Source organism: Heterodontus francisci, unplaced genomic scaffold, assembly GCF_036365525.1.
Source record: "Heterodontus francisci isolate sHetFra1 unplaced genomic scaffold, sHetFra1.hap1 HAP1_SCAFFOLD_593, whole genome shotgun sequence".
NCBI lineage: Eukaryota > Metazoa > Chordata > Chondrichthyes > Heterodontiformes > Heterodontidae > Heterodontus > Heterodontus francisci.
The window spans coordinates 324760-349010 of NW_027141628.1; the positions used below are offsets into that span (position 1 = coordinate 324760).

A 24251-nucleotide genomic window follows, 5' to 3' on the forward strand; every position below is an offset into this window, starting at 1 on the left:
AGCGGACCTGTGGGAGGAATGTGGCGCAGGGAGATTTAAATAAACCAGAGGATTGCGGCCTTCAGCACTTGCCATCCAGAAGAGCAGCGGACAGGAGAAGACCTACAGGAGGAACATGGAGCCGGGAGAGTTAAATGAAGGCCGAGGATCGCGGCCTATAGAACTTATCTTCTGGGAGAGCAGCGGACTGGAGTCCAGGTGCGCCTGAGCTTGGGGGGAAAAAAGTGAACAGTGACATCACAGAACAGCTGAAAGGTGAATGGTTGGTGAGTAACTGCTGTCAGGGAGTATCAATAAATAGCTGGGTTCGTACTGTTAGGGTACGTGTATAAATAGCTGGGTTATAGTTTCTCAACAACTGGCAGACGAAAAATGAGTAAAAAATTTAAGTATCAATAGCAAGGAACAAGTGAGTAGCTGGTGAGTATTATCTTTTTTGAGTAAGGTTTATTTTAGCTAGTGAACTGTATTGATTATTAGTAGGATTTATCAGTACTGGTAAGGTTTTATTAATAGTTCAAAGGTGTTGTAGTATTGGTAAGGTTTTATTTTTAAGCAGTAGCAAAAGGTCAAGTAATAAAGGAATGGCAGTGGTGCTTCAATCTCAAGAGGGCACCTCTGCTGTGTGGGAGCTCCAGGATGCCTCCTGTGGCCTGGAGAACCATTTGTGCAGGAAGTGTTGTCAATTGCAGTAGCTTGAGCTCCCGGTTTTGGAACTTGAGCGGCAGCTGGCGACACTGTGGTGCATTCTTGAGGGTGAGAGCTACGTGGATAGCACATTGATGGATGTGGTCACCCCACAGCTTAAAAGTATGCAGGGAGAGAGGGAATGGGTGACCACCACGCAGTCAAAAAGAATCAGGCAGGGAGTGTAGGAGACCCCTGACTGCATATCACTCTCCAACAAGTATTCAGTTCTGAATACTGAGGAAGGTCGTGGTTCACCTGCAGAGTACAGCCAGAGCCAAGTCCATGACACCACGGATGGCTCAGCTGCACAGGGTGGGTACAGGGAAGACTGGAAGAGCCATAGTGATAGGTGATTCAATAGTCAGGGGAACACACAGGTGTTTCTGTGGCCACAGATGTGAATCCAGGATGGTGTTGCCTCCCTGGTGCCAGGCCATTGTCACTGAGCAGCTGCAGAGTATCCTGAGGGGCAGGGTGAACAGCCAGCAGTTGTGGTCCACATCGGAACCAACGACATAGGTAGAAAGAGAGATGTAGCCCTGCAGTCAGAATTTAGGGAGCTAGGTAAGAAATGTATTTATTTATTTAGAGATACAGCACTGAAACAGGCCCTTCGGCCCACCGAGTCTGTGCCAACTATCTGCCACCCATTTATACTAATCCTGCATTAATCCCATATTCCTACCACATCCTCACCTTCCCTCAATTCCCCTACCACCTATCTATATTGGGGGCAATTTACAATAGCCAATTTACCTATCAACCTGCAAGACTTTGGCTGTAGGAGGAAACCTGAGCTCCCAGTGAAAACCCACGCGGTCACAGGGAAAACTTGCAAACTCCGCACAGGCAGTACCCAGAATTGAACCCGGGTCGCTGGAGCTGTGAGGCTGCGGTGCTAAACACTGCGCCACTGTGACGCCCTAAATTAGCACGTAGGACCTCAAAAGTAGTAGTATTCCCAGTACCATGCGCAAGTGAGTACAGGAATAGGAGAATAAGACAAATAAATGCATGGCTGGAAAGATGGTTCAGGAAGGAGGGCTTTAGATTCCTGGGACATTGGGACCGGCTCTGGGGGAGATGGGACCTATACAGGCCGGACGGGTTGCACCTGATCAGAGCCAGGACTGAGTTCCTTGCGGGACGTTTTGCTAGTGCTGTTGGGGAAAGTTTAAACTAGTTTGACAGAGGGATGGAACCTGAGGGTAGACTCAGTTGGGACAAAATCAGAAATGAAAATGGAAGGTAGAAAATTAATGGATATTCTGGAATATAGAGGAAACAAAAGTTAGAAAATAAGAGTTTGGCAGTGCTCAAGGGTATCTACTTCAATGCAAGGAGTATAGCAACTAAAACAGATGAGCCGAGGGCACAGATAGACACGTGGCAGAATGATATCATAGCTATTACAGAAACATGGCTTAAGGAGGGACAGGAATGGCAGCTCAATGGTCCTGGTTACAGGGTTTTCTGACGTGATAGGGAGGGGGAGAGGCAGTTTTGGTCAAAGGAACAGTTACAGCTGTGAGGAGAGATGATATGTTGGAAGGTTCATCAAATGAGGCCATATGGATTGAGCAAAGGAACAAAAAAGAGGCAATCACACTGCTGGGAGTGTACTATAGACCCCCAAACAGTCAGCGGGAGATAGAAGAGCAGATATGTAGGCAAATCTCTGAGAAGTGCAAGAACGATAGGGCAGTAATAGGGGATTTTAACTACCCCAATATTAACTGGGATAGTTTAAGTGTGAAAGGAATTGAGGGAGCAGAATTCTAGAGGTGCATTCAGGAGAACTTTTTTTCCCAGTATGTTGCAAGTACAACAAGAGAGAGGGTGCAGTTTTAGACTTAATGTTAGAAAATGAAGATGGGCAGATGGAAGGAGTGGCAGTGGGAGAGCATTTAAAGGGGAGATTCAAGGGGGTTAGAGTAAACATGTTCCCACAAAAAAAGAGTGGGATGGCCAAATCTAGAGCCTCATGGATGTCAAGGGACTTAGAGTAAGATGAGGCAGAAAAGGAAAGCTTCTGTCCAACTCAGAGAGCTCAATACTACTGAAAGCAGTGAGGAGTATGTGGAGTGGAAGGGTGAGATCAAAAAGCAAATTAGGAAAGCAAAGAGAGGGCATGAAAGAATATTGGCAAGCAAAATCAAGGTGAACCCAAAGATGTTTTATCAATACATTAAGAGTAAGAGGATAACTAAGGAAAGAGTAGGGCCCGTAAAGGCCAAAAAGGTAACCTATGTGTAGGGGTGGAAGATGTTGGTGTGGCTCTTAATGAATACTTTGTGTCTGTTTTCGCAAAAGAGGGGGATGTTGCAGATGTCGTAGTTAAGGAAGAGGGGTGTGAAGTATTGGATGTAATAAACATAGGGAGAGAGGAAGTATTAATGGGATTACCATCCTTGAAAGTTGATAACTCACCAGGCTGGATGAAATGAACCCAGGCTGTTTTTTAAAATAAAAGCAAGAGAGGAAATAGTGGAGGGTCTGACCATCATTTTCCAGTCCTCAATTGGGTACAGGTGTGGTGCAGGAGGATTGGAGAACTGCTAATGTTGTACCTCTGTTTAAAAAGGGAGAGAGGAATAGACCAAATAATTACAGGGCCAGTCAGTCTAACCTCAGTAGTGGGCAAATTATTGGAATCAGTTCTGAGACACAGGGTAAACTGTCACTTAGAAAAGCACAGGTTAATCAAGGATAGTCAGCATGGATTTGTTCAGGGAAGATATTGTCTGACCAACTTGATCAAACTTTTTGAAGAAGTAACAAGGAAGGTAGATGAGGGTAGTGCAGTTGATGTGGTCTACATGGATTTTAGCGAGGCTTTTGACAAGGTCCCGCATGGCAGACTGGTTTAAAAAAAAAAATAAAATCCCATGGGATCCAGGGAAATGCAGCAAGGTGGATACAAAATTGGCTCAGTGGCAGGAAACAAAGGGTGATGGTTGGTGTTTTTGTGACTGGAGGGCTGTTTCCAGTGGCATTCCACAGGGCTCAGTACTGGGTCCCCTGCTTTTTGTGGTATATATTAACGATTTGGACGTAAATGTAGGGGCATGATCAAGAAGTTTGCAGACAACACAAAGATTGACCGTATGGTAGATAGCGAGGAGGATAGCTGTAGGCTGCAGAAAGATATTGATGGCCAGAAAAATGGCAAATGGAATTCAACTCGGAGAAGTGAGGTGATGCATTTGGGGAGGTCAAACAAGGCAAAGGAATACACAATTAATGGGAAAATACTGAGAAGTGTAGAGGAAGTGAGGAAACTTGGAGTGAATGTCCACGGATCCCTGAAGATAGCAGGACAGGTTGATAGGGTGGTTAAGAAGGCATATGGAATCATTTCCTTTTCAAGCCGAGGTATAGCATATAAGAGCAGGGAAGTTATGCTGGAACTGTATAACTCATTGGTTAGGCCACAACTTGAGTACAGTGTGCAGTTCTGGTCACCTCATTACAGAAAGGATGTAATTGCACTAGAGAGGGTACAGAGGAGATTTACGAGGATGTTGCCAGGACTGGAAAAATGCAGCTATGAGGAAAGATTGGATAGGCTGGGGTTGTTCTCCGTGGAACAGAGAAGGTTGAGGGGCGATCTAATTGAAATGTATTAAATTTTGAGGGCCCTGGATAGAGTGGAGGTGAAGGGCCTATTTACAATAGCAGAGAGGTCGGTGATTTGGGGGCATAGGTTTAAAGGGATTGATAGAAAGATTAGAGGGAAGATGAGAAAACATTTTTATCGAGAGGGTGGTGGAGGTCTGGAACTCGCTGCCTAAAAGGGTAGTAGAGGCAGAAACCCTCAACTCATTGAAAAGGTGTCTGGATATGCACCTCAAGTGTCGTAATCTGCAGGGCTACAGACTAAATCCTAGAATGTGGGCTTAGACTGGCTGGATCGTTTCTTGGCCGGCACAGACGCGATGGGCTAAGTGGCTGCTTTCTGTGTAAACTTTCTATGATTCTATGATAGTAAAGTGTGACATAAGGACAGTCGTGAGAAAGGATCTCTGCTCGGATGTTCAGGAGGTAGTATGGGTGAGATTAGAAATAGTAAGGGTCAGAAAACATTGCTGGGAGTAGTTTATAGGCCCCTAGTAGTAGTTTTATCATTAAGCAAGAAATAATTGGAGCTTGTAGCAAAAGCAATGTAATAATTGTGGGGGACTTTAATCTTATAGACTGGACCAATCAAATTGGCAAATGTGGTTCAGAAGAAGTGTTTGTAGCTTGTTCCAGAAAACTGTCGTGAAAACAATATATTGTGGAACCAATGAGGAATAGAGCTATTTTAGATCTAGTATTGTGCAGTGAGATGGGTTAATTAGTAATCTCATAGTAAAAGATCCACTGGGGAAAAAGTGCTTATAGTACATTTGAATTCCATATTAAGTTTGAAAACGACGTAATCCAGTCCCAAACAAGAATCTTAAGCTTAAAGCCAATTACACATGTATGAGGGAGAGCTAGCTACAGTTGATTGCGTAAGTAGACTAAAATGTATGGTGATAATTAAAGGGATCAAAAGGTGTGGGCAAAAGCAGGAACACGTTACTGAGTTGGATGATCAGCCATGATCATAATGAATGGCGGAGCAGGCTCGAAGGGCCGAATGGCCTACTCCTCCTATTTTCTATGTTAAACAGTGGCAAACATTGAAAGAAACAATTCAAAATGTTCAACAAAAGTACATTCCATTTAAAAAAAAACAAAAACGCAGCAAGATAGATCCACCTGTGTCTTATGAAGGAAGTTGAGGATAGTATGAGATTTAAAGAAGAGGCTTACAGAAACATAGAAAATAGGAGCAGGAGTAGGCCATTCGGCCCTTCGAGCCAGCTCCGCTATTCATTATGATCATGGCTGATCATCCAACTCGGTAACCTGTTCCCGCTTTCTCCCCATGTGGCAAAGAATAGTAGTAAGCCTAAGGATTAGGAGTATTTTAGAAACCAGCAAAAGTCCACCAAAAAGATTTTTTATTCATTCATGGGATGTGGGCATTGCTGGCTGGGCCAGTATTTATTGCCCATCTCTGATTGCTCTTGAGAAGGTGTTGCTGAGCTGCCTTCTTGAACTGCTGCAGTCCACGTGGGATAGGTACGCCTACGGTGCTGTTAGGAAGGAGTTCCAGGATTTTGACCCAGCGACCGTGAAGGAATGTGATGTAGTTCTAAGTCAGGATGGTGTGTGGCTTGGAGGGGAACTTGCAGGTGGTGGTGGTGTTACCATGCATCTGCTGCCCTTGTCCGTCTAGTTGGTTGAGGTTGCGGGTTTGGAAGGTGCTGTCTAAGGAGCCTTGGTACATTGCTGCAGTGCATCTTGTAGATGTTACACACTGCTGCCACTGTGCATCAGTGATGGAGAGAGTGAATGTTTGTGGATGGGGTGCCAATCAAGCGGGCTGTTTGGTCCTGGTTGCTGTCGAGCTGCACCCATCCAGGCAAGTGAAGAGTATTCCATCACACTCCTGATTTCTGCCTTGTAGATGGTAGACAGACTTTGGGGAGTCAGGAGGTGAGTTACTCATCACAGGATTCCTTGCCTCTGACATGCTGTTCTAGCCACAGCATTTATATGGCTAATCCAGTTCAGTTTCTGGTCAATGGTAACCCTCAGGATGTTGGTAGTGGAGGATTCAGCGATAGTAATGCCATTGAATGTCAAGGGGAGACGGTAAGATTCTCTCTTGTTGGAGATGGTCATTCCCTGGCACTTGTGTGGCATGAATGTTACTTGCCACTTTTCAGCCCAAACCTGGATATCATCCAGGTCTTGCTGCATATGGACATGAGCTGCTTCAATATCTGAGGAATCGCGAATGGTGCTGAACATTGTGCAATCATCAGCGAACATCCCCACTTCCGGCCTTATGATTGAAGGAAGGTCATTGATGAAGCAGCTGAAGATGGTTGGGCCGAGGACACTACCCTGAGGAACTCCTGCAGTGATGTCCTGGAGCTGAGATGATTGACCACCAACAACCACAACCATCTTCCTTTGCATTAGGTAAGACTCCAACCAGCGGAGAGTTTTCCCCCTGATTCCCATTGACTCCAGTTTTGCTAGGGTTCCTTGATGCCATACTTGGTCAAATGCTGCCTTGATGTCAAGGGCAGTCACTCTCACCTCACCTCTGGAGTTCAGCTCTTTTGTCCATGTTTGAATCAAGGCTGTAATGAGGCCTGGAGCTGAGTGACCCTGGCGGAACCCAAATTGAGCATCCATGAGCAGGTTATTGCTAAGCAAGTGCCGCTTGATGGCGCTGTCGATGACTCCTTCCATACTTTTACTGATGATTGAGAGTAGACTGATGGGGCGGTAATTGGCCGGGTTGGACTTGTCCTGCTTTTTGTGTACAGGACATACCTGCGCAATTTTCCACATTGCAGGGTAGATGCCAGTGTTGTAGTTGTATTTGAACAGCTTGGCTAGGGGCGTGGCAAGTTCTGGAGCATAGGTCTTCAGTACTATTGCCGGAATATTGTCAGGGCCCATAGCCTTTGCAATATCTAGTGCTTTCAGTCGTTTCTTGATTATCATGCAGATTGAATTGAATTGGCTGAAGTCTGGCATTTATGATGCTGGGGACCTCAGGAGGAGGCCGTGATGGATCATCAACCCGGCACTTCTGGCTGAAGATTGTTGCAAATGCTTCAGCCTTATCTTATGTACGGATGTGCTGGGCTCCCCCATCATTGAGGATGGGGATATTTGTGGAGCCACCTCCTCCAGTTAGTTGTTTAACTGTCCACCACCATTCACGGCTGGATGTGGCAGGACTGCAGAGTTTAAATCTGATCCGTTGGTTGTGGGATCATTTAGCTCTGTCTATTGCATGCTGTTTACACTAGGTGATTGAAAAGGGGAAAAAATAGATCATGAGAGTAAACTATCCAGGAATATAAAACAGATTGTAAGAGATTTTGCAATTATATAGAAAGGAGAGTAGCTGAAGCAAGTGTTGATCCCTTGGAGGCAGAGACAATGAAATAAACATGTGGGATGAGGAAATGGCAGAAACGTTGAAAAAATATTTTGTCAGTCTTCACAGTAGAAGACACAAATTACATATCAGAAATAGGGGATAAACAAGGGGCTAATAAGAGTGAGAAACTTGAGGTAATTAATATCAGCAAAGAAAAATATTGGCAAAACTTGAGGGACAAAATCTGACAAATCCCCAGGACTTGATGACCTACATCCTAGGGTTCTGAAAAAGATAGTGGCAGAGATAGTGGATTTTCCAAAATTCCTTAGATTCTGGAATGGTCCCAGTGGTTTGGAAATTAGCAAATGTAACATTGCTATTCAACAAAGGAGGGAGAGAAAATGGGGAGCTGCAGGCCAATCAGCCTGACATCAATCGTCAGGAAAATGCTAGAATCTATTATTAAGGAAGTCCTAACAATGCACTTAGAAAATCATTGTCTGATCAGACAAAGTCAACATGATTTTACGAAAGGGAAATAGTATTTGACAAATTTATTAAAGTTTCTTGAGGATGTAATCAGTAGATGTAGTAAACTTGGATTTCCAAAAGGCGTTTGATCAGGTGCCACATAAAACGTTAACACAAGATAAAGGCTCATGGAGTTGGGGGTAATATATTAGCATGGATAGAGGATTGGTTAACCAACAGGAAGCAAAGAGTATAGATAAACGGGGCATTTTCAAGCTGGCATGCTGCAACTAGTGGCGTGCTGCCAGGGTCAGTGCTAGGGCCTCAGCTATTTACAATTTATATAATGACTTAGTCAAAGATATTGAGTAATGTCTCTAGGTTTGCTGATAAAAAGTTAAGGAATGTAAGCTGTGAATAGTGTTACGACTGCAGCGGGAGCAACGCACTGTCATTTCACACCCGTCACTCCACAGATCGCAGCTTATTATTAAGCTTTCACACCCAATCGGAAAACAACCAACACTCTAGTTCTCCTCTTTGGCCTCCTTATCTCGAGACAATGGGTAAGCACCTGGAGGTGGTCACTCTAGTAACCCCTGGAATAAAACACACTAAACCAGGTATCTTTAGACAACAAATTAACTATTTATTAAAACTAAATCTTAAATCCGATTAAGATAAACCTATGTCTAAAGACCTTATAACTTATTTTTAATCTAACTCCCCCAGTCTCTCTCTCTCTCTCTTGCACAAAAGTAACAACACTTAACCGGTTTTTAAAAATTAGCTGCTGCTTAAGAATAAATAAAATAAATAAGTCTTTGTGGATTACGTTCCTGGTGGATGAGGTATTCTAATGTGGAAATAGTCAAAGGCTACTTGAAGTCTTCACGTGGATTTGATGCAGTAGTCGATTCTTAATAGGCATTCAACTCTTCGGCTGCAGCGAGCATCGACAGTTCCTTCAGCAATGCAAACAGTTTCTTGAAAGAAAGGAGGCTTATTAATTCTTTAGGGAATTTTATTTGTCTGTAGCTCCTTGTAGAATTTATGCTGAGAGAGAATAAACAGCTCCTTTCTCTTCAATACGCTTCACTGGAAAGTCTGGTATCAGCCGTTTTTGCCAGTTTTACACATTGTCAAGAGGAAACATTACACCACGTGACCCCTCTCTCCTGCTGTTGGCCACGTAACAAAAATGCAGCTGCTGGCACACTGTGCCTTAGAAATTCCAGAACTTTCTCTCCCTTAAAGGTGCACTGTTTTTAACAGTCTTAAAGGCACACACTGATGTTAATCCGAGGAGAAAAATAATTACAAGTCCGTGACACCTCTGCCATTGGCGAAATGAAACGCCATTCTAAAAATGCATTTCATTACAATGCAAAAAAAAAGAAACTCAAAGAAAACACTAACATATTTTTTCACTATCATGCCATTCATTCTACTGATAATTTACAGCATTTTCTTTATACCATTGCCATCCATATAAGTTAACATGGTTAAATTCAGGACAAAGCATCGGCGATAACATTGTTTTTCCCTGAAATATGTAAAAATTTTAAATGATAAGGCTGTAACAACAAACTCCATCTAAATATTCTAGCATTTTGGTTTTGCAATTTTCTCTCAAATGTTAACGTTAAAGGAACCACAAAGTGAACATGTAGGTGCCGCAGGCTATTAGGAAGGCAAATGGCATGTTGGTCTTTATTGCAAGGGGATTGGAGTACAGGAATAAAAAAGTCTTACTCAAATTGTACAAGGCTTTGGTGAGACTGCACCTGGAATACTGTGTGCAGTTTTGGTCTCCACGTTTAAGAAAGGATATACTTGCACTGGAGGCAGTGTGGCGGAGATTTACTAAATTGATCCCTGAGATGAAGGGGTTGTCCTATGATGAGTAAATTGGGCCTATATTCTCTGGAGTTTAGAAGAATGAGAGGCGATCTCATTGAGACATACACGATTCTGAAAGGGTTTGATAGGGTAGAAGCTGAGATATTGTTCCCACTGGTCAGGGAATCTAGAACACGGGGACACAGTCTCAGGATAAGGGGTCAATCATTTAGGACTGAGAGGAGAAATTATTTAATTCAAAGGGTTGTGAATCTTTGGAATTCTCTACCCCAGAGGGTTGTGGATGCTCCATCATTGAATACATTTAAGGCTGGGATAGATAGATTTTTGGTCTTGCAGGAAATAGAGGTATGGGGAGTGGGCAGGAAAGTGGAATTGAAGCCCAAGATCAGCCATGATCGTATTGAATGGTGGAGCAGCCTCGATGGGCCATATGGTCTATTTCTCCTATTTCTTGTGTTCTTGTGTTAATGGGTTACGGTCAGTGTATATTAGTATTCCTTTATAGTCTTGGCGGACATATACTTAGAAAGGTTTGAAAGCCAGCAAAAGTCCGAATGATTCTTTCCCACAGTGGGATACTTTTTTTGATGGCAATTTAGTTTTCTTGAAAAGTACCCTACTGGCTTTTCTATGCCCGATTCATCATCCTGCAATAGGACTGCACCAACCCCCGGGTCGCTAGCACTGATTGCTATTTTAAAGGGTTTAGCAAAATTTGGAGCAGCCAACACTGGTTCATTAGTTAAGATTGCCTTTAGCTTTTCAAAAGCTGCCTGTCATTCATCTGACTATACTACTTTGTTTTTTTTGATTTGTAACAGATCGGTTAATGGAGCAGCCACAGTACTAAAATTCCATACAAATTTCCTGTAAAAACCGCATATCCCTCAAAACCCTCATTATTTCCCATTTTTAGATTTAGGGATAGGGAACTCTGCTAAGGCTTGCACCTCTGCTGTTTTTGGCAATACCTGTCCTTGCCCTACTACGTGTCCAAGGTAAGTTACTCTTCTCCGAATTTGCTTTTTTCCAGATTTATCACTAAGTCCATGGCTTGTAACTTTTTAAACAGAATTTTTAGCTGGTTTAAGTGTTCTTGCCAAGTGTTACTGTATATTAGTATATCATCGAGATACACTACACAGTTGGGAACACTAGCTACCACCCGATTCATTAATCTTTGAAAAGTGGCTGGGGCATTTTTTTTTAGCCTGAATGGCATCACCGGGCACTGATAAAGACCATCGGGTGTTACAAAAGCTGATATCTCTTTGGCTCGAGGAGTCAAAGGAACTTGCGAGTATCCCTTTAACAAGTCGATCTTGGTAAGAAACCTAGCATTGCCCACTGTCGATACAGTCTTCTAAACGTGGAAATGGGTAGGAGTCTGCCTTTGTTAGCACATTGACTTTTAGGTAGTCCTTACAAAACAGGGTTGACCCGTCAGGTTTAGGTACTAGAACTATTGGTGAACTCGAGCTACTTTGACTAGGTTCGATCAAATTGTTTTCCAGCATGTACTGGATCTCTGCTTTTACTTGCGCCTGTTTGCCCAGACGTAAGCGGTAAGGATGTTGTTTTAAAGGAACAGTTCCCCCTGTATCCACATCATGTGTGGCTAAGGTTGTACATCCCAGCTTACCGTATAAAATCTTTTAAATGTGATGAGCCTGGCTAGGTTTTCACGTTGTTTTGCCCATATTCGCTAATCTGATAGTTGGAGGTTCGATCTGAGAATTGTCTCGGGCTCCTTCTGTCTCATCCTCACTATCCTTTTCCTTCAATAGTCCCCATTACCTGACATACCTGTACTGGCTTATCCTTCTCCCTGTGATAATATTGCTTTAACGTATTGATATGACACAATCGGTTTTTCTTCTGGCGATCAGGGGCATAAATCAAGTAATCTACCTTACCCACTCTTTTGATCACTCTATATGGGTCACTGAACTGTGCTTTTAATGGTAACAGCACCAATACTTCATCCCTGGGTTGGAAATTACTAGCTTTTGCATTCTTTACTGCCCATTTTTTCATATTGACTTGGGATGCTTTAAGGTATTTCTGAGCCCTACAAAACTGCTTTATGTCCTTTGTAAAACCTGACCAGTAATAATGTTGGCTTAATCGTGATTTGGTCTTCCGAATTCCCTAAGTCCTGCAAAAGGGATGTCATGTGCTAACCTTAATCCCTGACAATATTTACGTGGTACCACAACTGTCCAGTCTTTGTCCACAGGTCTATGAGGTGGTCTCCATTTTCTCCTCAAAACCCCATTTGCCATATAAGAGCCTTCTGGAAGTCCTTTCACCACAGCTTCTCTCAGAGCCCTCTGTGCTATTTGGTATATCTCTGGATCAGATTGCTGTGCTGCAATGGTAGAAGATCTGTTATACATCTCATTTGGATTATTTAAATCCCAAATAAGGTTTTAGATACTTGGCTATCTGTTTGTGGTGCCACTTTTATCTCCGACAATGGATCCTGTTTAGCCATTGCTCGGGTGACTATACACGCAGGATATATTCCGGAAACTTGTTCCTGTAATTGCTCCGTTTCCTTAATTTCGCTTGGTTCCTCTGTAATTATAGGAGAAACTGATACTTTTGACCCGGCCAAATCATTTCCTAGGTTTAGATCAATTCCCTCTACTGGCAAACTGGACAACTCCTACAGTTACCATCCCAGATATTAAGCCACTCTCAAGGCGTACTTTATATAAAGGTATAGGTATATACTCCCCACTAGTTCCATTAACTAAAACTTTAGAGTTCAAGTTACATCTTTCCCCAGCAAGAGTGTTTGGTTTGCTCATGTATCCCTGAGTATAATAGGTTTTCCTGCCTCACTTAAAGGATAGGGAGTTACTTTCCCCTTTGACAAAAATTCATTATAACTTTCGGGTATCTTATTCTTAAGCTCTACATTCACTTTAGTTTTTGTATCTGGTTTTACAGATGCCGTTATAGCTGTAGCCTGGCCTGCAGTACTCTGTCAGAGTCTTTTGGGTTTACCTCGCAATTTCCAGCACTCTGAACGAAGATGACCTGTTTTGTTGCAATGATAACACTTTGGCTTGTGAACTTCGCTTCTACCCTCAGCACCTTCCTTTCTGACCTGAGGTGATGATCCGGGGGCATTTGCAGCTTTTCCTTCTTGTCCCTGACTACTTGCTGCCTTTTCACTCTCCCACTTTACTGTCCTCCTCGGATTTATGGGGGTGACAGACAAAAGGTTTTGGCTCATTCACAAGCTCAAAGTCATCAGTTTCCGCTGCTTGCCTAGCTTTCAAAACTTTCAGGTTATCTACGTGAGTTCTCGCTACTGAAGGAATGGAATTTTTAAATTCCTCCAAGAGAATCAACTCATAAAGGTTCTCTTTAATGCCCGTATCCAATGGTCAAAATTAATTTGCTTCACCCTCTCAAATTCTACATACGTCTGTACAGCCAGTCTCTGTAAGTTCCGAAACTTCTGACGGTAAGCTTCAGGGACTAACTCATACACAGCGAGAATAGCCTTTTTTGCCATCTCATAATCTGCAGAAGCCTCTTCAGGAAGCATGGCATAAACGTCATGAGCTCTGCCTACCAACCTGCTTTGCATAAGCAGTGTCCAGCGTTTCTTCAGCCGTTTCATCTGTTTGGCTATTTTTTCAGAAGGCATGAAAAATGCCTCTCCGTCCCTTTCCTCAAACTTAGGAAGAGCTTGTATAAATTTAAACAGCTTTTTGCTGGGTCCTGGGCTGAATTCAGATTCTTCCTGACCCGAATTTTCCCTGGATTCAAGACCACCCCTTTGTCTTAGTTCCATCTCTTTTAGCCTAAATTGCGCCTCTCCTCTTTCACTTTCTGTCTGATGTACACTGTCTTTCTCCCTTTCCTCTTTTTAAAGTTCAGGTTTTCATAATTCTTTTTCAGCCTTAAGTTTTTTTCATTTCTTGTTCCTGCTCAAGTTTTTTAAATTTCTAACTGAAGTTTGGCTAATTCCATTGCATCACTCTCTGACTTGCTATCTTGTTCCTCCTCATTGTCTTCTAATTCCAGATTTTGGGCTACTAGGTCAATTATCACTGCTTTTTTGGTACTGAATTTCAATTCTAACCTCAATTGTGCAGCCAATTCTTTTAGTTTCTTCTTAGTTAATGTTGTCAAGTCACTGAGGGAAACTTTGCTTTCCCAGAAACTCTGCTGCAATTGTTAATGCCATTCTGGTGGTATAGAGTGTACCTTATTACACAAGAAACCTGGTGCCTTTTATTTTTTCATAATTGGTGTTCGATTTGGATCCCGACAATCGAGTTTCCAATTAATATGATCCCAGACGCAAGACCCCAATTTATGTTATCCCTGAGATGTGTAATTAATATGATTCCAAACACGAGCCCCCCAATTAATCTGATTCTAATCCCAGACGAGCCACCCAATTAAAATGTTCTGACCGCAGCAGGAGCAATGCACTGTCAGTTCACTCCCATCACTCCACAGGTCGCAGCATATTAATAAGCTTTCACGCCCAATCGGAAGACTGCCAAATTAAACACTCTAGTAACCCCCGGAATAAAACAGACCAAACCAGGTAGCTTTAGACAGCAACAAATTAACTATTTATTAAAACTAAATCTTAAACACTATTAAGATAAACCTATGTCTAAAGACCTTATAATGTCTTATTTTTAATCTAACTCCCCCAGTCTCTCTCTCACTCAAAAATAACAGTAGTTAACTGGTTTTTAATAGTAGTGTTTTTAAAAATTAGCTGCTTCTTAAATAAAATAAGTAAGTCTTTGTGGATTACATTCCTGGTGGATGAGGTATTCTAATATGGAAATAGTCAAAGGCTACTCGAAGTCTTCACGTGGATTTGATGCAGTAGTCAATTCTTAATAGGCATTCAACTCTTTGGCTTTAGCAAGCCTTAACAGTTTCTTCAGCAATACAAACAGTTTGTTGAAAGAAAGGCTTTTTTTTTCTTTAGGAAATTTTATTTGTCTGTAGCTCCTTGTAGAATTTATGCTGAGAGAGAATAAACAGCTCCTTTCTCTTCAGTACGCTTCACTGGAAAGTCTGGTTTCAGCCAGTTTTTGCCAGTTTTACACATCGTCAAGTGATAACATTACACCACGTGACGCCTCTCTCCTGCTGTTACCCAGGTAATAAAAACGCAGCTGCTGGCACACTGTGCCTTAGAAAGTCCAGAACTTTCTCTCCCTTAAAGGTACACAGTTGTTAACAAGGTCTTAAAGGCACTCACTGTTTTTAATCCAAGGAGAAAAATAATTGCACATCTGTGACAATAGGACACAGTCTGTAAAGTGATATAGACAGGTGAGTGGGCAACAAGGTGGCAGAAGGAGTAGAATGTTGGGAAGTGTGAGGTTATTTGCTAAATTAAAAGCAAAATACTGCGGATGCTAGAAATCTGAAACAGTGCTGGAAATACTCAGGTCTGGTAGCATCTGTGGAGAGAGAAAAACAGTTAACATTTCAAGTCGGATATGACTCTTTAGAAGAAAATTAAGGCATGTTGGCCTTTATTGCAAGGGAATCGGAATGCAAAAATAAGAAAGTCTTGCGACAATTGTACAAGCCTTTGGTGAGACCATGTCTGGAGTACCGTGTACAGTTTTGGTCTCCACATTTAAGAAAGGATATACTTGGATTGGAGGCGGTACAGCAAAGGTTCACTAGATTAGTCCCTGTCCTATGGTGAGAACCTGAGTAAATTGGGTGTATACTCTCTGCAATTTAAAAGAATGAGAAATAATCTCAATGAAACATATAAGATTCCGAAGGGGCTGGATAGGGTAGACACTGAGAGGTTGTTTCGCCTGGCTGGGGAATCTCGAACACTGAGTGAGTTAGTTTCAGGACAAGGGCCTGATTATTTAGAACTGAGATGAGAAATTTTTTCATTCAAACGCTTATGAATGTTTGAAATTCTCTACCCCAGAGGGTTATGGATGCATTGTTGAATATTTTTAAGGCTAAGATAGATTTTTGGTCTCTGAGTGAAGGGATATGCACAGCAGGCAGGAAAGTGGAGTTGAGGCCAAGGATCAGCCATGGTTGTATTGAGCAGCGGAGCAGGCTTGAGGGGCTGTATGGGCTACTCCTGCTCCAATTTCTTTTGTATAAAATCTTATTCAGACCAGTGTCTGTGTGCAGTTTTTACTCCATACGATAGGAGCATGCAGAGGGAGGGCAGCACAGTAACCAAGATTCTGCCTGGTGGTAGAAACACAAACACTGAAAATTCAGGAATGCTTTAATTAGAAGAGAGAAGATTAAAAGAAGATTCAATGGAGATGCTGAAAATTAGGAAGGACTAGGCCAGAATATTTCCAATCTAGAATTGGGGCATGGGTACAAGATTAAATGCAAGAGATTTAAGACAGAGAGCAGGATAAATTTCTTTGTAAAAGGAGAATTTTGGGACTTTGGAACTCACTCCCAGAGTTAGTGTTTGAAGCAGAGATCAGGTCAGTTTTTAAGAACCGATCAGGTAGGTAGTTGATGAAATGGGGGAAATAAAGGAATGCAGGAACAGTATGGGTACATGGGATTAGGATACTGCTCAGGTAGAGGATAAATATCAAATGGATTGGCTGGGCTGAAGGTCTGTTTGCATGTTATAATTTCTCTGTGGAATCCTGTGGAACACCACTACTCACTTCACCCACTCTGAGAAACTGCCCTTAAATCTGACTCTGTGTTTCCTCCCTTCTGATCAGTTTTTAAACCAGCTTTCTCCCCTTCCACTAAATCCAGACCCCTTCTTCTGCTCCAGTGGTCTCTTGTGTGGTTCCTTGTCAAAGACTTTCTGAAAGTCCATGCTCACTACATTCGCTGCATTTCCCATCCACCATATCCACCACCTCAAAGAATCCCATCTGGTTTATCAACACCACATTCCTTCCTACATCTGCGTTAGCTGCTTCTAATTATTTACCTTGTAGATGTTTAGTCATTTCAGCTTTAATTATATTCCAAACTTTTCCCTGCCCACAGATGTGAAACTAACTGAGTTGTAAATACTTGGGTTAGCTCTGTCCCTTTCTGCACCGGCTGTTACATTGTTCACTCTCAACAGAAGCCTGAAGTATCATTTCTGGGTTCTCCTCTATTTATTCCGTTTTCTCAGAGGATTCTTGGGTGTAGTCCATCATCCAGCGCCATGCCTTTAGTTCAAATGTTTCCCTTTATTTATTAGAATATCTCTCATCTCACTTAACCAACTCAGAATTTACCTCCTTCCCAATATGCTGAACTTGTTAAATATCCTGACAATGTCTACTTATCTCCAGTAACTCGCTTCCTCCCCTCTCAGCCCATCTCACATTTCACAACTCCATTACACTGATATATTTGTACAGTCCTTACTGTTCCTTGTGATATTTGCCTCTCCTCACACTTTTTCTTTCCTTATTTTCTCCTATTCTCTTATGCATCATACCTGTAGGTCCCATATGCACGGTTTAATTTTAATTTGCTTCTAATTTCTCTTATTTGTCTATGGCATTCTGAAACTTGAAGTAGTCTCATTGTTTAAAGATCAACAACTTTGCAATCTCCTTTTTAACAATATCTTGCGTGTTTGCAAAGTTGTGTTAATTTCTCTCTGCACCTCACCCCTGTTAGCTCACTGTTCACCTTTCTAAAACTTGCCCAGATTCAATCTGGTGCTCTTGTTTCTGTGCAAATTATTTCTCTTTCTATATAAATTCTGCACAATTAGGAAATTCAATTCCCTCTTCTGTTTCCTACCTACCCCAACAATGAGTGGGAAACTCAAATCTTCGACATCAATTATGCTGCTCTTCCTAATCATTTCTTTGATCTCCCTCCCACAATTTGGTAGGGGCAACAAAACGACTCCATGAATGTTACAATCCTTCATACTGACTTCGTGCAAATCCCTTTAGTGAATGCATTGGGTTGTACATTTCCTGGATATACGATTCATCTCAGAGTTAGACTATAATGTCACTCTCTCCCCTTTTAGTATCCTCTACAAGACCAGACTACCATTCATTGTCATCATGAATAAGGTAAGAATTAGTTCAACCACGTTGGGGCAATGTAGGGGTCACTCACTGACATTTCACCTCTGGGACCTGTGTTCAGAGCTGTCCCAGAGAGGGCATTAAAGTCTCCTGGCTGTAAAGGGCTAGCAGTGACTGGGTCTGAGGGAATCTTGACCAAGTTAATCAGGCCACATGATGGCTGGAGTGGGTATCAGGAAATACTGAGCTGTGTAGTAGTGGGCACATTTAGGCACACTGTAGAGGGAGCTTTGTTCTGTAAACAAACCCTTGCTGTACCTGCCCTGGGAGTGTTCAGTGTGGTACTCTAAAGGGAGTAGGCATAGGTGGGGTTGAAGGATATGGGCAGTGGTGGATAAGTGGGTTTGGGTGGGGGGGGGGGGGGATGGGGATATGGCATGCAGGTGGGTGGGGAGGGTAAATATGGCGAGTGGGTGGGGTGGGAGGGGGCAATGTGGGGTGGGGGTGGGGGGGACATGGTGAGTGGGTAGATTAATGTCAAGAATTGGTTTGTTATATTTAAAAAACCTTCTAGGTCCACTTTTTGCAAGAAATACCCTGTTGCTGTGATTGTCGATTGATAAATACCCTGTTGCTGTGATTGTAGATTTGATAAATACCCTGTTGCTGTGATTGTAGATTGATAAATACCCTGTTGCTGTGATTGTAGATCGATATTGTGGATCATCACTTTGCCGTGGAGTGGATGAAAGATTTTGAAACTTTTCAGGATGCACTGAACCAGGAGACTACGTTTGCCAGTAATCTGACTCGCTCCATGAGTCTTGTCCTGGATGAATTCTACAGCAAACTGCGGGTGAATTGTGTGCTGTATTTCGGTGCATTTCTTCGTCTTCCTCCACTCCACTTTCCTCATCTCCCTTTTTTCTCTGTCTTGCTCTCAGTGTTGGATTGGAGGGCTGAGTCCAGTTTCAGTTCCCTGATTGCTCATTAAAGAAGACTTATAATAAATGTCTGGTTCATAATACAGTTGAGAAGCAAGATGAATGTAAAAAAATTACAGGGGACTATTGAAAAGGGAATAAGAAGGACAAAGAGAGTATGAGAACCAAGCTACCAAAAGTCTATAAACATAAAGAGTAAATCGGTAGTCAAAGGAAGGGTGGAGCCGATTAGGGACCAAAAATTAGATATTCTTGTGAAGTTGAGGGCGTCGCTGAGGTTTTTTTATTTGTTCCTGGGATGTGGCCATCGCTGGCAAGACCAGCATTTATTACTTGAGCCTCCTTGCCCTTGAGAAGGTGGTAGTGAGCCACTGCCTTGAACCACTGAAGTCCATGTGGTATAGGTACACCAACTTGGGGAGTGAGTTCCAGGATTTTGACCCAGCGACAGTGAAGGAATAGCGATTATAGTTCCAAGTCAGGATGTTATGTGACTCGGAGACAAACTTGCAGATGTTGGTCGCAGAATCATAGCAAGTTTACGGCACAGAAAAAGGCTATTTGGCCCATCGTGTCCGCGCAGGTGGAAATAAAAAAGCCATCCAGTCTAATCCCACTTTCCACTATTTGGTCTGTAGCCCTGCACATTATGGGACTTCAGGTGCATATCCAGGCACCTTTTAAATGAGATGAGGTTTTCTGCCTCTACTACCCTTTCAGGGAATGAATTCCAGACCCCTACCACCCTCTGGGTGAAAAAACTTATTTTCCTCATTTCCCCTCTAATTTTTCTACCAATCATTTTAAATCTATGCCCCAGTCACTGACACCTCTGATAATGTAAATAGGCCCTTCCCATCCACTCTACCCAAGCCCCTCAATTTTGGACGTCTCAATCAAATCTTCCCTCGGCCTCCTCTGTTCCAAGGAGAACAACCCCCGCTTATCCAATCTTTCCTCATACCTGCATTTTTCCAGTCATGGCAACATCCCTGTAAATCTCCTCTGTACCCCCTCTAGTGCAATTACATCCTTTCTGTAATGAGGTGATCAGAACTGCACGCAGTAATTAATGTTTTATATAATTCCAGTATAACCTCCCTACTCTTGTATTCTGTGCATCGACTAATTTAAAAAAAAAATTTGTTAGGGGGATATGGGCTGAAGTCTGGCTCGGGTATAAAATTAAAACCCGACCCAAGCCCTTTAATTATTTTTCACACCTTTCTTTTGGGCCTCCTTATCTCGAGAGACAATGGATACGCGCCTGGAGGTGGTCAGTGGTTTGTGAAGCAGCGCCTGGAGTGGCTATAAAGGCCAATTCTGGAGTGACAGGCTCTTCCACAGGTGCTGCAGAGAAATTTGTTTGTTGGGGCTGTTGCACAGTTGGCTCTCCCCTTGCGCCTCTGTCTTTTTTCCTGCCAACTACTAAGTCTCTTCGACTCGCCACAATTTAGCCCTGTCTTTATGGCTGCCCGCCAGCTCTGGCGAATGCTGGCAACTGACTCCCACGACTTGTGATCAATGTCACATGATTTCATGTCGCGTTTGCAGACGTCTTTATAACGGAGACATGGACGGCCGGTGGGTCTGATACCAGTGGCGAGCTCGCTGTACAATGTGTCTTTGGGGATCCTGCCATCTTCCATGCGGCTCACATGGCCAAGCCATCTCAAGCGCCGCTGACTCAGTAGTGTGTATAAGCTGGGGATGTTGGCCGCTTCAAGGACTTCTGTGTTGGAGATATAGTCCTGCCACCTGATGCCAAGTATTCTCCGAAGGCAGCGAAGATGGAATGAATTGAGACGTCGCTCTTGGCTGGCATACGTTGTCCAGGCCTCGCTGCCGTAGAGCAAGGTACTGAGGACACAGGCCTGATACACTCGGACTTTTGTGTTCCGTGTCAGTGCGCCATTTTCCCACACTCTCTTGGCCAGTCTGAACATAGCAGTGGAAGCCTTACCCATGCGCTTGTTGATTTCTGCATCTAGAGACAGGTTACTGGTGATAGTTGAGCCTAGGTAGGTGAACTCTTGAACCACTTCCAGAGCGTGGTCGCCAATATTGATGGATGGAGCATTTCTGACATCCTGCCCCATGATGTTCGTTTTCTTGAGGCTGATGGTTAGGCCAAATTCATTGCAGGCAGACGCAAACCTGTCGATGAGACTCTGCAGGCATTCTTCAGTGTGAGATGTTAAAGCAGCATCGTCAGCAAAGAGGAGTTCTCTGATGAGGACTTTCCGTACTTTGGACTTCGCTCTTAGACGGGCAAGGTTGAACAACCTGCCCCCTGATCTTGTGTGGAGGAAAATTCCTTCAGAGGATTTGAACGCATGTGAAAGCAGCAGGGAGAAGAAAATCCCAAAAAGTGTGGGTGCGAGAACACAGCCCTGTTTCACACCACTAATCTCCCTAACCCAACACTAATCTCCATCTGTTCCGGCAGCAGGAGTTGTGGGGAATCATGGGTAAGCCTAATCCTGTGACTTCCCAGAAGCAGTGTCCAACCTGACCCGAGCCCGAATGTTGGACTCAGAATTTTTGACCCGACTCAACCCCAACCCAACTTGTAGTTGGGTCTAGTCAGGGTCGGGTAGCCAGGCTTTAATGTTGGTGTTGCGGGCTATGCCAACATTTATTGCCCATCCCTAAGTGCCCTTGAGAAGGTGGTAGTGAGCTGCCTTCTTGAACCGCTGCAGTCCATGTGGTGTAGGTACACCCACAGTGTTGTTAGGAAGGGAGTTCCAGAGGAACAGCGATAGGTCAGGATGGTGTGTGGCTTGGAGGGGAGAGTGGTGGTGTTCCCATTGCATCTGCTGCCCTTGTCCTTCTAGTTGGTAGAGGTCGTGGGTTTGGAAGGTGCTGTCGAAGGAGCCTTGGTGAATTGCAGCAGTGCATCTTGTAGATGGTACACACTGCTGTCACTGTGCGTCGGTGGTGGAGGGAGTGAATGTTTGTAGATGGGGTGCCAATCAAGCGGGCTGTTTTGTCCTGGATGGTGTCGAGCTTCTTGAATGTTGTTGGAGCTGCACCCATCCAGGCAAGTGGAGAGTATTCCATCACACTCCTGACTTGTGCCTGTTAGATGGTGGACTGACTTTGGGGAGACAGATAATTGCTGTGGAATTCCCAGCCTCTGACCTGCTCTTGTAGCCACGGAATTTATGTGGCTGGTCCAGTTCAGTTTCTGTTCAATGGTGACCTCCAGGATGTTGATAGTAGGGGGGGGGGGGGGGGGGGGAGGGAGGGGGGGGCGGTTCAGCGATGGTAATGCCATTGAATTTCAAGGGGAGATGATTTGATTCTGTCTTGTTGGACATGGTCATTGCCCGGCACTTGTGTGGCGTGAATGTTAATTGTCATTATCAGCCCAAGCCTGGATGTTGTCCAGACCTTGCTTGTGGACATGGGCTACTTCAGTATCTGAGGAGTTGTGAATGGTACTGAACACTAATCATCAGCAAATATCCCCATTTCTGAACTTAGGATGGAGGGAAGGTTATTGATGAAGCAGCTGAAAATAGTTGGACCTAGGACACTACCCTGAGGAACCCCTGCTTCTGTGCCCTGGACCTAAGTTGATTTGCCTCCAACAACCATAATCATCCTTTCTGCTTGAATAGAACAAAGAACAGTACAGCACAGAAACAGGCCATTCGGCCCTCCAAGCCTGCGCTGATCATAATGCCTGTCTAAACTAAAACCTTCTGCACTTCCGGGGTCCGTATCCCTCTATTCCCATCCTATTCATGTATTTGTCAAGATGCCTCTTAAATGTCTCTATGGTACCTGCTTCCACCACCTCCCCCGGCAACAAGTTCCAGGCACTCACCACCCTCTGTGTATAAAAAAAAACTTGCCTCGCACATCCCCTCTAAACTTTGCCCCTCGCACCTTAAACCTATATCCCCTAGTAACTGACTCTTCCACCCTGGGAAAAAGCTTCTGACTAAAAGTCAGAAAAGACTCCAGCCAGTTGAGAATCTCTCCACTGCCACCCCACCAACCGCAACCACCCCCACCCCCCCACCATACAATACCCATTAACTTCAATTTTTCTAGGGCTTTTTGATGTTGCACTCGGTCAAATGCAGCCTTGCCGTCAAGGGCAGTTGCTTACCTCACTTCTTCAATTCAGCTCTTTTGTCTATGTTTGGAGCAAGGCTGTAATGAGATCTGGAGCCGAGTGGCCCTGGTGGAACCCAAACTTAGCATTGGTCAGCAGGTTCAAGAAATGCTGGAATCACTCAGCAGGTCTGGCAGCATCTGTGGAAAGAGAAGCAGAGTTAACGTTTCGGGTAAGTGACCCTTCTTCGGAACTCCGAACTTATTCAGTTCCGAAGAAGGGTCACTGACCCGAAACGTTAACTCTGCTTCTCTTTCCACAGATGCTGCCAGACCTGCTGAGTGATTCCAGCATTTCTTGTTTTTGTTAGATTTCCAGCATCCGCAGTATTTTGCTTTTATATTGGTCAGCAGGTTATTGGTTTGTAACATGACACCTTCCATCACTTTTCTGATGATTGAGAGTAGGCTGATTGGTTGGATTGGATTTGTCCTGCCTTTTGAGGACAGGATATACCTGGGCAATTTTCCATATTATATGAGTAGATGCCAGTGTTGTAACTGTACTGGAACAGCTTTACTAGGGGCTCAGCTAGTTCTGGAGCACAAGTCTTCTGCACTATAGCTGGGGTGAAAACAGTGCTGGAAATAGTCAGCAGGTCAAGCAGCATCTGTTTTTATTCGCTTGTGGGATGTGGGCATCACTGGACAGGCCAGCATTTATTGTCCATCCCTAATGCCCTTGAACTGAGTGGCTTGCTAGGCCATTTCAGAAGGCAGTTAAGAGTCAACCACATTGCTGTGGGTGTGGAGTCACATGTAGGCCAGACCAGGTAAGGACAGCAGATTTCCTTCCCTAAAGGGCATTAGTGAACCAGATGGGTTATGACAACAGTCAGCAACGGTTTCATGGTCACCATTAGACTAGCTTTTAATTCCAGATTTATTAATTGAATTGGGATTCGAACCCATGTTTCCAAAGCATTAGCCTGGGCTCTGGATTACTAGTCCAGTGACATTACCACTATGCCACCTACTCTCCACATTCTGTTGAAAGGTCACAGACCTGAAACGTTAACTCTGCTTCTATCTCCACAGATGCTGCCTGACCTGAGTATTTCCAGAACTTGGTTTTTATTTCAGATTTCCAATATCTGCAGTATTTTGCTTTTACCATAGCTGGGTTGTTGATGGGGCCCATAGCCTCAGCAGTATCCAGTGCAGTCAGCGTTTCTTGATATCGCGTGGAGTGGAGACTGC

The 24251-nt window shown here is 43.7% G+C and overlaps 1 protein-coding gene across 2 annotated transcripts in view; it reads left to right on the forward strand.

Annotated features, from left to right (window-relative positions):
- Window positions 1-24251, forward strand: part of gpn1 (GPN-loop GTPase 1) — a 137581-nt gene that overhangs the window by 70957 nt on the left and 42373 nt on the right. For both annotated transcript variants that reach the window (XM_068027571.1, XM_068027572.1), the window contains exons 8-9: window positions 17979-18024; window positions 18689-18835. In XM_068027571.1, the coding sequence (XP_067883672.1) occupies window positions 17979-18024; window positions 18689-18835 (193 nt within the window). The remainder of the gene's footprint in view (window positions 1-17978; window positions 18025-18688; window positions 18836-24251) is intronic.